Below are 15,906 nucleotides of genomic sequence, written 5' to 3' on the forward strand. Positions count from 1 at the left end.
TCGTGTCCTCGATTGTTCATTTTTCTTTTACTTTGAAACTTTCCTCTTTTCCTGCCTCAGTCTCGGGCTAAGAACAAAATGGTGTACTTCATGTTAGCACGACGTATTGAATCATTATGAATCTTTGGCGTCATGTTGGTGATGTTTGACAAGGTCATATCTCAAGCGCGACCGCAGCCTTTTATAGTGCAGTACTTTTTCTTCTGATATGGACCTCATCTACAGATTCTGTACTTTGCGGCAGCTCTAGCTCTTTCTGCTGTTGTCGGACTGTCTCCTGCTGACAGGCATTCGTAAGTGCTTCCATTGACCAGTGACAAGTGCAGTTGTAGTAGGTTTTTTTTAAACCATTCAGTTTTCCAGGCCGATACACAAGCAGTCTTTGATGAGTTGTTCTCTCATTTCACCGAAGTTGCCTGTATCGGCTAAAATGTGCCTTGGAAAGAAGTAGGCTTTGTAGTGCACTAGTGTGACTTCAATCTTCTTGGAGCTTTCGGGGTTTAGACTGTGTCTCAGCTGAGCCTAAGTGAAAGAAAGCACAGCGAAGGCTACCACACGAGCAAAGTAGAACGCAAAGTTGACACTCGGGCGCTTCTGCACCCCAGGCTTGTTGGGCTTTCTTTCACCCAGTCCCAGCTGAGAGGTTCATTCAAGAAAGCCGGCCCTGGACATAAGCTTACCGGCCATAAACTTGTCTGATGGTTGCTGAGGTTTTACGTGACTGTGAACTAGAAGGACTGACCAGCAGATTCCAGTGATGTGATTGACCTAAGCTGTTTTGGAGCACCTTTCGGAGCAGCCAAAACAGCGTTTTGGAGCAGCTAAAGTGGACTTTGGAGCAGCCAAAACAGTGTTTTGGAGCAGCTAAAACAGTGTTTCGGAGCAGCAAAACTGGCTTTTGGTGCATACATTCTTAGAAAAATAAAAATATTTGTTTTTAGTGCTGGACAAACAAAGAACACTTTGCTCGCCGCAATAAACAATTTATAGTCAAGGTAAACCACCTGGGAGTCTTTCAACATGTAACTGAAAGGCCAATGACATGACACATTTTGCAATGCTTCAGTTAAATTATACATATATATATATACCCGCTATAGGTAAATAAAAACCAAACTGCACATATTAAAATTTATTTGAAAATGACCAACTTAGTAGTAAATATCACAGCATTAGGTTGTCTAGTTATGTAATAAATGGAAGCAGTCTCTAACTGTTGATACACGCGACCACTGCAGTGCAGTGCGAAATTGTCGTGCGAGAGGAGATTGCTGTTCGATCGAAACCATGCCAGTCCACTCCGTCGCCAACTGGTTCCCAAAATTGTAAACAAAATGTAACTGTCCAGCATACAAAAAAAAAAAAAAAAAAAAAAGTCCATTCGCACATGCTTGTTAGATTGGCTAGCGAGGTACAAGCTAAACACAGCAAAAAAAGAATATGAGTGCATCGATGCAAGACGTCACGAGCGAGGGTCAAGAAGTTCTTGAAGCGCTTGGTGTAACGACTGATCTTAAGAGAAACAAGTGTGTTGTCCGGGTTCAGAGTGCAGACATTGCCTTCTTTGCTTTAGCTCACTTCTCTTCACCAAGTCCCTTTCGCGGCAGATTTTTTACGTACCTGAGTCCCCCTCGAAAGAAAGCCTACCAAGAGAAACCTTGGTAATCAGTACTTCGACACAGCAGTCTTTGAGCTTGAGGGATTTTTCGAGCAGCATATTGAACAAGAACAGGAATGTTGATGAATATTAGGGCGGTCCTTGCGTTTCAGTTTAGAAAGCGCCATATGTGTAGCGACGTGGGGACGGCAACACCCAACGTCGCGCAACCATGGCGACTGGCAAGCAGGGACCAAATATAGTTTTCCCACAGCCGTTGCTTTCAGGAGCAAGTGCTTCAGCTCACAATGTAACTCCCGCCACGCAAAAACGTGATTTCGTTTCACAGCATGATGGCATGGATGGTACCCAGCACCCGAGCGTCGGGGCGTCCGCAGATGTCCGCCTCTATCGTCGAAAAAGTTTTAAAAAAAAGATGCGAGACGATGAGAGCGCAAAACGCGAGACTGTGGTAAAAACCATGCAAGATCGGATGAACGATTGATGAAGGGTACTTTGTGTCAGGCGGCCGCTTGCGCCACCTAGCTATGTGTGCCCATTATGGTACTCAATATAGTTTCGGTTTTGAAAGTCCTTCGGCGCAGGCTTGTTACAGATTACCCATATTTTTGCAAAATGTAGCAGGATGTAGCAGGGTTAGCCCCACGGTGCAGTTTGGCGCAATTGGCGCAGCAATCTCATCACGGAGATTCCGTAATCTTCAGCTTTGTATTTATAGCTGTCATCAGGGTTTTCCCCAAAAATATTTGAGAGGTGGACATCGAAAGGGAGGGGGACTGAGAGGAAGGGGCTCTAAAGCGCACTTAAAAACAATGCGCGGTATTTTCACACTTTCTTGGTCACACTGTGCCCTCGTAGCAATGATGCCAAATGCAGGCATCAGCTTGATAAGCATGGTGCTGCGAGATTCGCTCGATGTGGATGCTCCAAAGCACTATACGCTTCAAAGACTGCATCTTTTTGTTTATCCACGGCAGAAGTTCGCTGCTACATCACATTTGGGCTAGTGGGCGGCAGACCCACCACCGCCCACTGTGGCGAAAACGAAACCCTAACTGTTATTAAACACGAAGCTAGCTCAGAAATATTGGCTGGTGTCGCAGCAATGCTTTGCTGTTCTCCGTTTATCCTGAAGCTGACAGTGCAGTGTATGCTGCGCTCACGCCGGACCAATTCATGGCCTGGCTTTTATCACTTGACCTCGTTCTCCGCTCGTGAGTACGTGAAGGGAGGGGGGAGGTGTGTCCATGAGGTGCAAGGTCGACAGTTGACTGGTCCAATGGGTATGCAGCTTCCACCGCACCGTCAACCGGGAAGTAAACGGCGTATAGCGGTTGCAAGTGGTTGTAATGCAATGTAACACAAATGTATAACCAGCCGTATGTTCCACAGAGAAGTCAGCTCTCTCTCTCGTATACCACTGTAGCGATGATTGAATACAATGTCTATTTAGCAGCTTATTAGATCTTCGCTCACTCCTCTACAATTTTTACTTGATATTGGTACACCTTTTTCAGAACATGCAAGTAGAAAGAACAAAAAGTGTTTTTTACTCTATAGTTTGCATTATTCATCTTTTAGAAAATGGTTCACCAACCTTTGTCAGAAACTACGTATCACTGTACCTTTACTGCTCTGGAGAAATTGTTCTTCCCTGCTTGATATTTCATGGTTTTGTTATTTGGAAATCACAATATAACAATATGTAGTAGCGCTGGTCAAACCAAGAAGGAAGTAATAAACTTATATAATGCATGTTAATAGGTCAAGTACTGTCCACTTTCACAAATATTTCGAGAAGTAAATAGACAAATACATAATGCCAGTCATTGGAGATTTCTTGACAGTTTGTGTTTGTGCCACTACTTGCTCTGGCTTAGGACTTGCAACTTCCGCACATTTTTTTTAGAGGCTGCAGCGTCTTGGATAGCCTCATTTTGGTTCCGGCAGTAGTTAGCAAGGAAAGTGTTAGCTGACACACTCAAGATGTGCGTCATCACAACCTTGGGGTCATGTCCAAAGTCACACACATCCAGGTCATCATACTTGGTCAGCATCTCCCTAGTGACAGACATAAGCAGTCCCTTCTGGTTTCGAACTGCAAAGAACTGTGCTGCATTCTCCTTGTCTGTGAGCTTTTCCAGCACTAGCTGTGTGTGGAGCACGGCATTCACGACTACGGCTTGGGGAAATTTCAGCCCTCCCCGGGAGATTCCTTTGATGAGGCTTGCATCGTCGAGCTCAATGGTTTTTTCTTCCAGGGTGAGGTTTTCTTCGCAAGCATCGCAACCAAGTTTTTTTAGGACTGCATGGGCACAGTAGCCTGCAATATAGGTAATCGCAGGCATCTGATCATGTTTGGCAGCGATGTCAGTAGCATCTACTGTGATGCTGAACTGGTTGCGTTCCTCCTGTGTCACCTCTTCGTGTGTTGCTTGTTCTTGTGCCCTGCCAAGTAACTCTGTGGCGGGCACCAGTGGTAGCATCTTTTGCAGCCTGATCTTCGTCTCCGACTCATACAACTGGCGGATGGAAATGTGGTATTGTGTCCCAGCAAGCCTCCTGTACTTTCCAAATCTGGCTTCCAGAGAGTCTGTTTGAAATTTGCTGAGCAGAACATAGCTGAAACCAAGCTCCCTGAGGCAGTAGATGGACACCTTTACCAGGGTGGAGCAAGTCAGCCTGAGCGCTTTATGTGTCTCATTGGTCAGTCTCCCACTGTCTGTGTCCATTGCTTCCCAGGTGTCGAGCCACTGGACCATGTCACTGAGGAACTTGAGCTTCGGATCTGCCACAGAGCTGACAGGCTCCTGCATTGGATCTCGCAGCCTCTGCCCTTTCAAGGGGGTCTTCACATTCGCCACTTTCCACCACCTCACAATCAGCTCGATGAAGTCGGCCGTTTCCAGGACGTGCTGGATGCCGAGGTCGTGGCCAAGTGTCCTTAAAGCTTGCACGACGTGGTCATTGAAGATTTTCAAGACCAACCTCACATTTTGGCGCTCCAGACTTGATGGATGTAGCGCCTTGGCACTGAGTCCGTAGCCAAACTTAGCCAGTTGGTCAGTCTCGTGAAGCTGTAACTCCCTCAAGGCATCAAATGAAGCTTGTTGTTGTGATGTGGCAGGAGTCGCCGTTTCGATGCTTTCGAAGCTTGGGAATGCGAAGCACTTTCCAGGAGTTCCTTGGCTCAGCCAGTTGTTGCGAATGCATTTCAACAAGTGTACAGGGTCCACAATGAAAAAGAGGGGCCTGTCTGTGTCTGCTGGGTGGCTGTAGACCATATCGAATTTGGCGTGGGTGGCGAATTGTGACATCATCTTGCGGTTGATGGCATTATTGTCGGTTACGACGGCGATGATCTTGAATCCTAGTGCCTCTAGCCTTAGAATAATTTTCTTCACGAAGCAGTGCAGCTGTTGGGCATCTATCTGGCACACAGGGAGGACATGTACGACATCTTTGTTGGATGACAACAGGCTCTGTATCATGAACACATGTGCTGTTCGTGCTGCTTTGCATGAGTTGGCAGAGCTGCCTTGGACATTTCCTCCCTTATAATCGATGTAAGGTTTTAAATGTACTTCATCCAACATGAGGGTGGCAACTTTTTCGTGATCCTCAAGGTGTTCACTTTGCTTTTTTATGTAAGACAGAAGCTGTTCATCGTCTTGCTCTGTTGAGGGGTTCAGCTGTTGGTTGGAACACAGTCTCCTGATCGTAGAGGGATGTGGCAGCATGATACGGGAGGTGCCCCTCATAAACTTGTACGCGTGCGGCGAAATGGTGTATATGAGGCTTGCAAAAATGAGAAAGTCTGGTGCATACTTGGGCTTTTTTCTCAGGAGCACATCTACCTGTTGGCATAAAAATGCCAGCGCGTCTGCGATGTCTTGAACTTCATTGTCATTCCTAAGGTCATCAAGTAACGACAGGATGAGTCCAAGAATGGCGTCCTTCTTCTTGCTGGTGCCAGATGATGTGGCCGACTTGTCGAATGCTCTGATGTTGTCGAGCAGGTCAACCAGCGTTTTCAGACTGGTGATGGTGGTCGGTATCCAAAAGTCGCCTGAAAGCTTGGTTGTCTTTGTGCTGTAACAGTATACTGATACCGTTAAGTCAGGCTTCACAGTAACGGAGTACTTCAGCTGTGGGGCGTTGTTGGGGTCTTGGTTGATGTTCAGGAATGTAACACCTTGGTCGTTTTGAATGCAGTTCCAGAAGGGAGTAGCATTGATGTCTTGGATTTGGTCTATGAGTTGGTCAAATGAGATATCATTTTCCTCATTGGGTTCTCTTGGTCTCTTTTCAGGTGGCTCTGCCAGTGGTGGTTCTTGGGGCAGTGAAGAGGTGCTGCAGGCAAATATTGTCGGCACAGCATTGCTGGAAAGTCTCGGTCTATCGAGACGGGCTTGGAGGACTGCTCCGGTTCTGGGGTCTGTGTACTGTGTTGACGTGATCACGAATCTGTCTTCAAAGTGTGCTGCACACACCTACAATAAAGAAAGTATGACTGTTTCATGTGACTGCTGTTATGTGGTAGCCAAAGCAGCTGTAGAATTTGGTGAAGAATGTGAAATAATTTTGTAGTGATTGTAGTGAGGCATTTGACTGTTTCATTGCCTGTTACGAAAAAAAATGTCTCCACTTTTTTTCTTTTTTGACAATAAGATTTCTGGCATTATTGAATTTTAGATAGTTGTTCTTGATTTACGGTTAGCTTTTTATAACGCATGTTCGCCACTGAAGGCATGAATATATTTCCTCAATCCAAACTGACCCTTTAGCAAAGGAAGCTAGTAGATTGTCCTTCAAATGATGTAAAAGCATAGATGAGTGCCATATATTTGCACTACATTTCAAGTAGTGCAAGAAAGAGTGAATAAGGAGAGTTGTACATATAAAACAAAACTAAGTAATCGAGGTGCTTATATATATTATTTCCATTTTGAATGCTGGTGTATCAAAGCTACATTTGTTTTTACTGTACTGGAGTGCTCTGTCAATGCTCTGTGCACTGAATGTTAGTTAAGCAGAGAAGTTTATATTGCTGGTGGCCCACATCATTCAGCATATCCCGTCCACCGTAAATTACGGGCTTGAGTTGAGCTTCTTGGTGAATTATACTATAATTATAAATAATATATGCCTAATAATAAATATAATGTAAGTCTGTCCCCTTTTCTCCCATTTTTTTTCTCTTTTTTTTTTCTTGTTCCATAAATTGATCTAACCATGCGTCAATCGAACCTGGCCGAACCTGGCACCTTAGTTGGGGTTCCAGTTGGACTCCTCGGGCAGCGACAACTCTAGCAGTTGTTTTGATATTCTCTCTCATCAAATATTCAGCTTTTAATTTCACAGATTACAAAAGTCACGTGGAATATAATACTTCATTGTTTTTCTTGGGGTAGAGAGGAGTGCATGACTACAAAGGAACTATAAAAGAGGTGAAGGTGTTCTCCAGTGATTGTGCACTGTTGGGACTACCCCTGAGGAATGAGCCTGTAGCGTAGAAAAGTGCCTGCACTGTATGAACGCACGTGCGAGACCGGAATGCGCAGAGCGTTGGGCTGGTTGGGCACGCGTCTCTAGCTTTTTCTTAATTCGCTCGCACGGGACACCGTTCAAAACAAGAAAAACACGATCAAAACATGAGGACTACGCTTCGATTTAGTGGAGTCCGTATTTCGAACGTTGCCGGCACGCAACATCGAAACAGCTGCCCGGTAGGACCCATTCACAGGGCAGCGTTTTCTTACGCTACGTTACGAATGCAAGTCTCCTCGACTTCGACATTCGTGCTGCATATGTGCCGTGCGCGAAGTTACACTGAACCGGTTGTCATATGCGCCATTAAGCACGGAATATGCAATTCCTGTACCGTGGTGCTCTGAAAAGGTTGCGAAATTACATATCGTACCCCGCGTCAATTTTTCTGTGCGACGTTGAAACTTTCTGATCGGCTCGCAGCTCGACTGTATGATCAGCATCACGCCGACGATGTCGTCAGTAACTCGGCGCTGCAGCACTGCGGAAGCTACACTTTCTTCGTGAACGGTGGGTATAGTAAGCCCAAATTGCGACAGAACGTCAGTTTGCAGATGTACCTGCCGAGTTCGCGAGTGCGCTCTTACGTCGATAGACAAGAGGGGAAAAAAAACAAAAAACTCTTCAATAAAACAAACTGCACTACGTGCATTTCCTCGCCCGTCCTTATCGAGATCCCATCTCGTGTCGAATACGAAAAGAAGTTTCTATCAGTGTAACCTCGTAGTTCTTCAACTAAAGAGGCACAAGAGCCAATGCTTGAATGTACTACGTGCGCACCTTTGAGCGTTCGGACACTACACTCTCCTTCGGCAGTGCTTGCAGCCACTGCTGCCTTCGGGCTTCATCGGTCGGGAACGAAAAAACTGGCACTGAACGATAAGACTTGTGCTTATTTCCTTGGCAATTTTTCACGCAGCAGTGAAACGGCATTTCATCCGATTTTTTCGACCTTCGCGGGTCGAGCGTCTGACGATACAGCGGCAGTGCTGTCAACCGCTCTAGCAGACGATGTAGCAGACGACGGCGCTCATCCGGGCTACCTAGGGGGCGCTCGGGGGATCTACTAGTGATGACGTTTAGAGGAGGAAACGCGCAGGCCTTGTGTTCTAGGTGGTATTAATTCGATCCCCCCGAAAAACCTTTTTTTTTTTTTTTTTTCAAGGATTTTTTGTTGTTTACATGTCTTTTTTTTTTTTTTTACAATTATCCCTGAATAAATCAACAAAAAAATAAACAAATGTTGTGGACGACTTTCCTTCTTGACGCCTGCGAACTCAATGTAATCACTTTCCACAAAATGCAAGTAGCATATAAATCAGGTAGCGTCCGCTTTCCGAGGTGCCCGTATATGCCATTGGTCCCGATCCCGTTGATCTTTCCGAAACTCTGTCGCACAATGCCCCTTTTCTTTCGGACGCAGGACATGTGAGCCAGCTCTTCACGCAACATCTTGGGTGCATTCTTTTCGGAGCTGATCATGGAAATTCACCACGGGCACACACTACACATCTCCAACTCCTCAATGTACAACACAACTCATCTTGCACTGTAAAAAATTTCCGTAATTTTACAAACAATTTGTCGTAATTCTGACGGACAATGTGTCCGTTTCTTACTTAACGGACATAAAACCCGTTTTTCGTTAGGTTGAATAAAATAGTACAGTTGTGTGCCAAAGAGTACCATAGTAGAGGATAAAAGCGTTAGAAGTGCTTTTATCGTCTAATCCTGCTAAGAGCAATTCGTTATAGTAAAGAGGCCAAAGACTATACCAAGAAACCCGCAGTACCCTGCAAAAGGAACAAATAAAAGTGGGGGGAAACACAAAATAGAAATCAAGTAAAAGTCTGCAATTCACGTCAAAGCACATAGGCACTGCTCTACCTCAGTGGGAGTGAAGGTAGCGAGTTTCCTGTCTACAGATGTTTTCGAGCTTGTGATGATTGTTAGGGGGGTTCTGCGTGAGTGCAAATAAAGGGATTGCCAGAACAGTGAAGACCACACCAAGAAGGAAGGCTGTTGCTCTACAGTACGAAACGGTTGAAAGGCACCAGCCCAATTCTTGCAAACAACTCCCTTCAGTGCTGTCTCATGAACTTGCAGTTCCACAACGCTGTTTAGGAGGCATAATAAGACAACCCGCTGGAGGGCCACACTTGAGATCAACTCTGGTCGTCCATTGAAGGGCCAGAATTCTAGCCAATGTCAAAGCAGTGAGTGATCCGGAGTGAGCTTGGCTGCCAAAGAATAGTGTATAGTTGCCCTTCGATGAACACTTTCAACTGATCTTACAAGATCAACCTCACAGGAGTCTCATATGGAGCTGCAATACTTTAGGTGTGGCAGAACCAGGGCTGTGAAAGGCATGGGCGTACCAACCGGGTGGTCAAGGGGGGCGCTTGTCCCCCAGTTCTTAGAGTGGGGGGGGGGGCAAGTCATGTGTTTTGCCCCCCCCCCCCCTAAAACAGCCACCACTGGGCAGGGCAAACACTGGCTGGCAGCGCCCATGGGATACCAAGGGCACCGCTCCTCGGTCCCGGGGGGGGGGGGGGGGGGGAGGAGGGGAGGGGAAGGGGGTTTAGTTTGCCCCCCCCCCCCCCCCCCCCCCCCCCACTCAAAACCAAGTTGGTACGCCACTGGTGAAAGGCACGTAAGTCTGTTATGGCCTGGTCTACTGGACACGCTAAGTACAAAACCCAGTGTTCCGCACGTTTTGAACAAAACTGTCGTCAGGCTGTGCGAAGAAGCATAGCTGGCTGTTTATAGTAGACCTTGTCGATGTTGTTCTGCAAACCCTGGTGGTTTCTTGGGCCACCTGATAAGCGGCACCAGTATCAGGTCGTTCGTAACAGCAGTGGAGTTGATTGCAGGGATCACAATTAATAAACATGTTGAGAACAAGTGGACTGAGCACACTGTACCGTCGAACTGTCGAGTATTTGGGGCCACTGGAAATGGTTCCATGGTATACACTGCACTCCGAGCGACTCAACTTGAAGACGTCTAGTAAGCACACATTTAATTAAATCGTGTTAATGAGCACCAGTGGCTCGCTGGGCAGGTCATAGGACTCAGCTTTCACGGAAGCCAGGTAGCATGCACAGTATAGCAGCCCCTTGCCATGCTTGTGAGAGGTTCCAGCTCCAGCTCCAGGTCGTGGCGTCGCCAAAACAGTAGTAGAAAAGGTACCATGACCAGCACACCCCTACAGTTCTTAGCACGATCCTTTCTGTAAGCAGTGTGCTCCACTGCAGCAATTGTCAAGGTGACTGCCATAAACCGAATCCTGCATCCACGCTTTACATGCCGCTAGAACTGTTCAGGGATGCGTCTCATGGAGTGAGTGAAGGTGCAGCAGCTTATTCGGGACCAAGTGCCCTGCTTGAGAACCACACTGCGAGTTGAAGCAACGCAAACCAGGGAGTACAGGGTTGGGGTTCGTCTGGGCGGGCCAGGGTGGTAAAACACGGGGGGCAGCGTCGCTGGTTGCCCGGGCAGGCCAGAGTGCGGTGTCCATACTCGACACAGCTGTTGCAATGATGGGCTCGAGGTTTGTGGGGACGGCAGCGAAATTCAAGGCGGCGTTAGTACACTGTGTAAGGGACATGGGTTCCGATGAAGGTGATGATGGCTGAACCTGCTGTGCCTACTCGCCTTGCGTGAAGGATGTCACCTTGATAAGACTCCAGATCATTGATGATCTCGTCGGGGGTAGGTAGGAGTGGACGGGAGGGGAAATGTTTTGTAAGGTGATATTGGTGATGCGAAGTAGCCAGTTGACGATCGCTTCGTGATGGGTGCGGAGGACGGTTATTTTGCCGGAGGTGGAGCGACACGTCGGTACATGTATGAGCAAGGAGCTGTGCGGCTTGCAAGAACGCCGGCAAACTGTCAAGAGGCAGCGCAGCTGCGCCAGCAGGACGGACTGGGAGATGCACTATAACTACGTGAAGTTCGGGGTCGAAGTCGGCCGGAAGACGAGATTTGCGGGGCTTTCCAGGGGTGATCCATTTCCCACCTTGGTCGTCTCGCTCTAGAGAGATTTTCATGTCCTGTCTCAGGATGGACGCAGAGATATTGGTGAGCTGCGAAGCGGCGATGTCGGCTGTAGCCATATTCGAAGCAGAAACGGGCGTGCCGCTCGCAGAACGAGACTCGAGCGAACCGATCTCTCGGCGGACGTGCTGCGGCGGGCCGACGGTGCGCGGCGATGTTTATACCAGGATCACGTACAGTCTCGTACAGTTCTCTGGGCTTTGCGGAGCCCGGAGAAGACGTCCGCTCTCGTCGGAGGTTTGCAGCAGTCTCCGGACACTGAAGGTAAGGGCGCTCACATCGCAGAGTTCACTATTGAAGGGGGGCTACTGAGGTTTTAAGAGCCACTGATCGTAGCAATCGCATTCCAAAGACACCGCGTTGTCGTAGATTGTTTTTCACCGGCTACGTCCTGTAGGGCTGAGGCCAGGGCTGGGGGATCCATCGCCGGAAACGCGGAGGAACCAAGCAACGACGTGAGGCTTGCCGAGTCGGTTCGTGGGTGCCGACGACATTCGAGCAACGCTTCCAAGAAGACTGGATATTCTTTCCGGCGAGGACACAATACTTAGACAGCATGCTTGGGGCTGATGAGGATCGCAAGAGGTGGATAACAGGACAACCAATGCACAGTAAATAGGTCGAGCACGGTACACGGCACGATAGTGGTCGCCGCCATGTCAAATTGAAACGAAGCTGACGAAGCCAAGCTCCAGTTTAGTACACATTGCGCTTCGACATGCTTTATTACAAATAATTTTATAAATCTTAAAACAATTTTTTTATATCTTAAAGTTTTAATTTAAGTCGAATAAAACAAGCAAATTCACGTTGCGTCAAATAAACTTGGTCGGAACTCGAAACCAACGAGCATCGCCGCATCGCCATCGCCATCGTAACAAAACGCAAAAACTTTCAAAAACGAAGCGAGTTTCAAAACTTTCGCAACTTTCGGGCGCTTTCAGACTTTAGGAACAAACATCGAAGAACGTTCTTGGAAAAAGGAAGTGTCCTAGGTGCCGGCGTGCCCATAAAACCAGCTGTGGATATGAGTCTAATTGGTGAGTGCTCGCTCACTCGTTTTACTTTTTGAGTCCTTTCTGTTCGGAGCGTTTATAACGTGATCCTTTTGTGTGCAGTCGGCGTGAAAGCGAACGTGTGCGGTTCCTTGTCGCACAGGTGCTTTCCGCATTGGATGACCCTCGAGCTTTTGCCAAGGAAGCCACGGAACCGACCTGTCACTGCACGGGCACTCAGATTGCGGGAACGCAACCAAAGGCAAAGGTCCCACCGGAGGCAAGGGGGGCCAAGCGAGACACTTGGTGAGTGTATCAGGGAGCTTGATTTCTGCAAATCGGGTGGCGGCTTGGTACCAGACAGCTAGGCGGTGTGTTTTGCGGAACCCATGACTGTTAAAGGTACCCGTTAGTGTGATGGCGCTTGTATTCGCTTCCACTGTGCGAGGTTAGATTCAAGTTCGATTTTCGTCCTCGGAAACTACTCGAAACATTGCGTGACGTGCGCCTTTAGAAGTAAGGTCTGTATTGATGATGTTGCTTGCGAAGAGTATAAACGAGTTCTCTCTCAACTGGGGCACTGACTTCTTATAAAAAAAATTCTGTGTATGGTGCACTTATTTACTAACCCTCTGGCAGTACTTCACTGTAAAAATTAGGAGAGAAAAAAAACAAAAAAAAACGCGCATTGACTAGTGTCAAAAAAAACAGAAAAAAAAAAGTGTTTTAAACTACTTCCTCCTCAGCTCATAAGCAAAGGGAGAAATCACGTGGTCGTATTTCACTGGAACCCAAAGTTATCCCAGCAGTCTGAGAGTCAGCAAGGGCAAAGCCCTGAATAAAATGCATGCTTCACATTTTGGCAAGTGCCAACAACTATAAAGCATAAAACGCATGTAAGCAATTTAGCGAGCAACTAGAAAAGTGATGGCGACCCTTTTTGCTATTGTTCGATCAGCTGCACGACGAGGCAAGCCACATGAAAGCGACGGGAGCAAGCGACCGAGGCGATGAGCAAAGCTTTCTAGAAATCCAAAAACCGAGCAATGAGAGCTCTCCATCGCTCATTGCCGTCGCTCGCTAAATCGCATACATACGGTTCAGCTTGAATTGTATGAACGCGAGACACATGCAACTCACTTCCAAATGCCTTTCATTTCAGGGCTACACTTCCATTTGCGTCCAAGTGCTGCACGGGCCTCGTGCACTGGCACTTTGACACCACTTAAGAAACTAACACAAACATATCCAGGGGTTTTAGGTTGGGTTAGCCATCCTACAGAAAGGTGCTGCTCAGTTAATAGACGATTCGCTATTTTCCCGAGCGCCCCGGCCCGCCCGCGAGGAATTGTGGGAGAGATTGTCCTCGCCTGGCCGCTCTGCCTTGAGATCGCATTGCCTTGTCGCTTGCCTTCTCTTAATCCTGTTTTTCGATTCCATTACATATTTTTATCTATTCCAGTGTATTTTTTATCGCTTCCAAGGGTTTCTATTCTCTTCTGTGCACAATATTTTTTGTATATATATAGTATTTGTGTCTTTATTTTGCCTTTTTCGATGGGAGTGCCGACGGACAACACGCCGCTTCGCGCGTCGTTTCCCGGTATGAGTACTACCATTGCTACAGATTCCTATCGCACTGTTAGCTGTTTGTGTTGGTTCAATTAGACCCGCGTACAGTCGAGAGGAGCCGTTTATGAACAGCCGCGCACATGTCATAGGGATAGGCACAGCTCTGAATCAACTATCGTGATGCGAGAGCCGAGCGCGCTGTGATTTGGCCACCCACGCTCGCTCCATTTACTCGCACTGTAGCGTATGCCTTCGACTGCCGCTTACTTAACTAAGATACAGCACACCGCTGTATCTTAGGGGGGCAGGGCAGGGCCCGAGGGTAAGGCCCTGCCCTGCCCCCCTCTCCCCCCCGCGGATCTCACCAGGGGGGGCACGAGCCTCGATGCCCCCCCCCCGAAGTCTACGCCTATGCTTAGAAGCAATAAAATATACATTGGAATAGATAAGGACAGGTAATGGAATCGAAAAACAGAGGATTAAGAGGAGGCAAGCGACAAGGCAATGCAATCTCAAGGCAGAGCGGCTAGGCGAGGGACAGTCTCGCACAAATCTTCGTGCTTGGGGGATTTTGCAAAAGGGCTATTTATATCAAGTTCAAAATGAACAGCACTCTTCATTGATGGCTGATTCACACGACGAACTGATCCACAGACGGATTGATCATGTCCGCGGTTCGTCCGTCTCCCAAGCGCATCCACACGAAGGAGCAGACACGCAAATGACAGCCAGGACGAGCCGAACATGTTTGTGACCACACTGTGGCACTGTTGTCCAAGATCGAAATCGACATTTGCTGCTTTGAACAAGAACTGTGTGCCACTGTTACGTGCGGAGTGAGACATAACACCATGATAGGCTTAGTGCGAAGCGCCACTAGCCTTACTAAACCAAACCATGGCAGAGACAGAAGCATGGTTCTGCTCGAGGAGACTTAGACGTGGAGGCGGTGAAGTCCTGGGCCCGCTAAGTGGCATTTGGAGGTGCCTTCACTCACTTTGCACTTGCGCTTTCAGTACACCACAGCCACAAGAAAGGGCTTGCTGGGTGAAAGCTTGATTGGAGATTCAAAGTGATTGCGGCGTGGTAGACGCGTCTTTACAGAAGCTTTTCGACGCAGATGAGTACCAGATTCTGCGTCGTGTCAGTTGGGCAAAGTTCCTCATGCCAACCTTTTTGGCATGAGAAATGAAAAATATTTTGTTGCAATAGTTTGGGTCATTTTTCTTTAAAAGTCTTACTTGCAACTTTCAGGAAAGCACAAGCATTACAGACCAGCTGCCCTCACAATCATGACCCCCCCCCTTTCTCTTCCTGGTAGTTGCTGTCGGTGAGTAACCTGATAGCCTTGGGCTTTTCCGCTTTTCTAATAGAAATTAGCGGTTCTTGTACATGTGCAAAAGTGAAAAGTATGCTACTGCCATGTTTGTCAGTTTTGTAACTCTTTATTCCCTCACACCGCAAATTTGCCTTCAGCTTGGTTCACATGCACAGCACATTCATGGCATCTTGTATCCAAAAATATCTATTGTGGGTTGGATGTGTGTTGGGGGGGGGCATTACTTTGCTGGTTGAGTTGGTAGACAGGAGATTGCGAGAAACAAAAGGGTAGATAAAATACAACCGTCACTTTTACTATGAAAACCTTTTAATACAGGACTGGCGAAAAAATGAGAACATGAAAAGGTATGACGTCCCGTCCTCCTCTTACTCTTTACTTTCTGTAACCTAGTCTGGTAATTTAGGATCATATACTACTACATAAGATTCAACAACGTGGAAGGTGTTGGTGCACCTTAACCCATTTTGGACGAGCCTCGCTCGTCCACCTAGGGTTGTTCCTAAACCAATTAGGATGGGTGTAGCTCATCCGCGCACTATACCTCGCCCCTTGGCTCTTTTTGGACATCCCAGGCTTGTTCCGAGCATAGTTTGCGGTGCTGCTCAGAGATGGCAGCATGTATTTTTTTTATTGTACACATTTTTAAGGATGGCGACTGATTGTGGAGACATGTGCAGCTTGGGCTGTACGTGCAATAAATATAAAAAAAACAACTTAGGATCAAAAACTGAAGAAAAAAGAAACGGTTAAGGTAAACAGTGTGCGACATT

General features: G+C 47.3%; 1 protein-coding gene across 1 annotated transcript; it reads right to left on the reverse strand.

Annotated features, from left to right (window-relative positions):
• Positions 1 to 3,419: 3,419 nt before the first annotated feature.
• On the reverse strand, positions 3,420 to 6,353 carry LOC121836523. Its single transcript, XM_042291441.1, has 2 exons — positions 6,333 to 6,353; positions 3,420 to 6,111 (listed from the first exon to the last, which is right to left on the reverse strand). The coding sequence occupies exons 1-2, from the start codon at positions 6,351 to 6,353 to the stop codon at positions 3,481 to 3,483; spliced, it is 2,652 nt and encodes an 883-aa protein (XP_042147375.1). The 3' UTR covers positions 3,420 to 3,480.
• Positions 6,354 to 15,906: the final 9,553 nt, after the last annotated feature.

This window comes from Ixodes scapularis, unplaced genomic scaffold (assembly GCF_016920785.2).
Source record: "Ixodes scapularis isolate PalLabHiFi unplaced genomic scaffold, ASM1692078v2 PGA_scaffold2__306_contigs__length_199485367, whole genome shotgun sequence".
Taxonomy (NCBI): Eukaryota; Metazoa; Arthropoda; class Arachnida; order Ixodida; family Ixodidae; genus Ixodes; species Ixodes scapularis.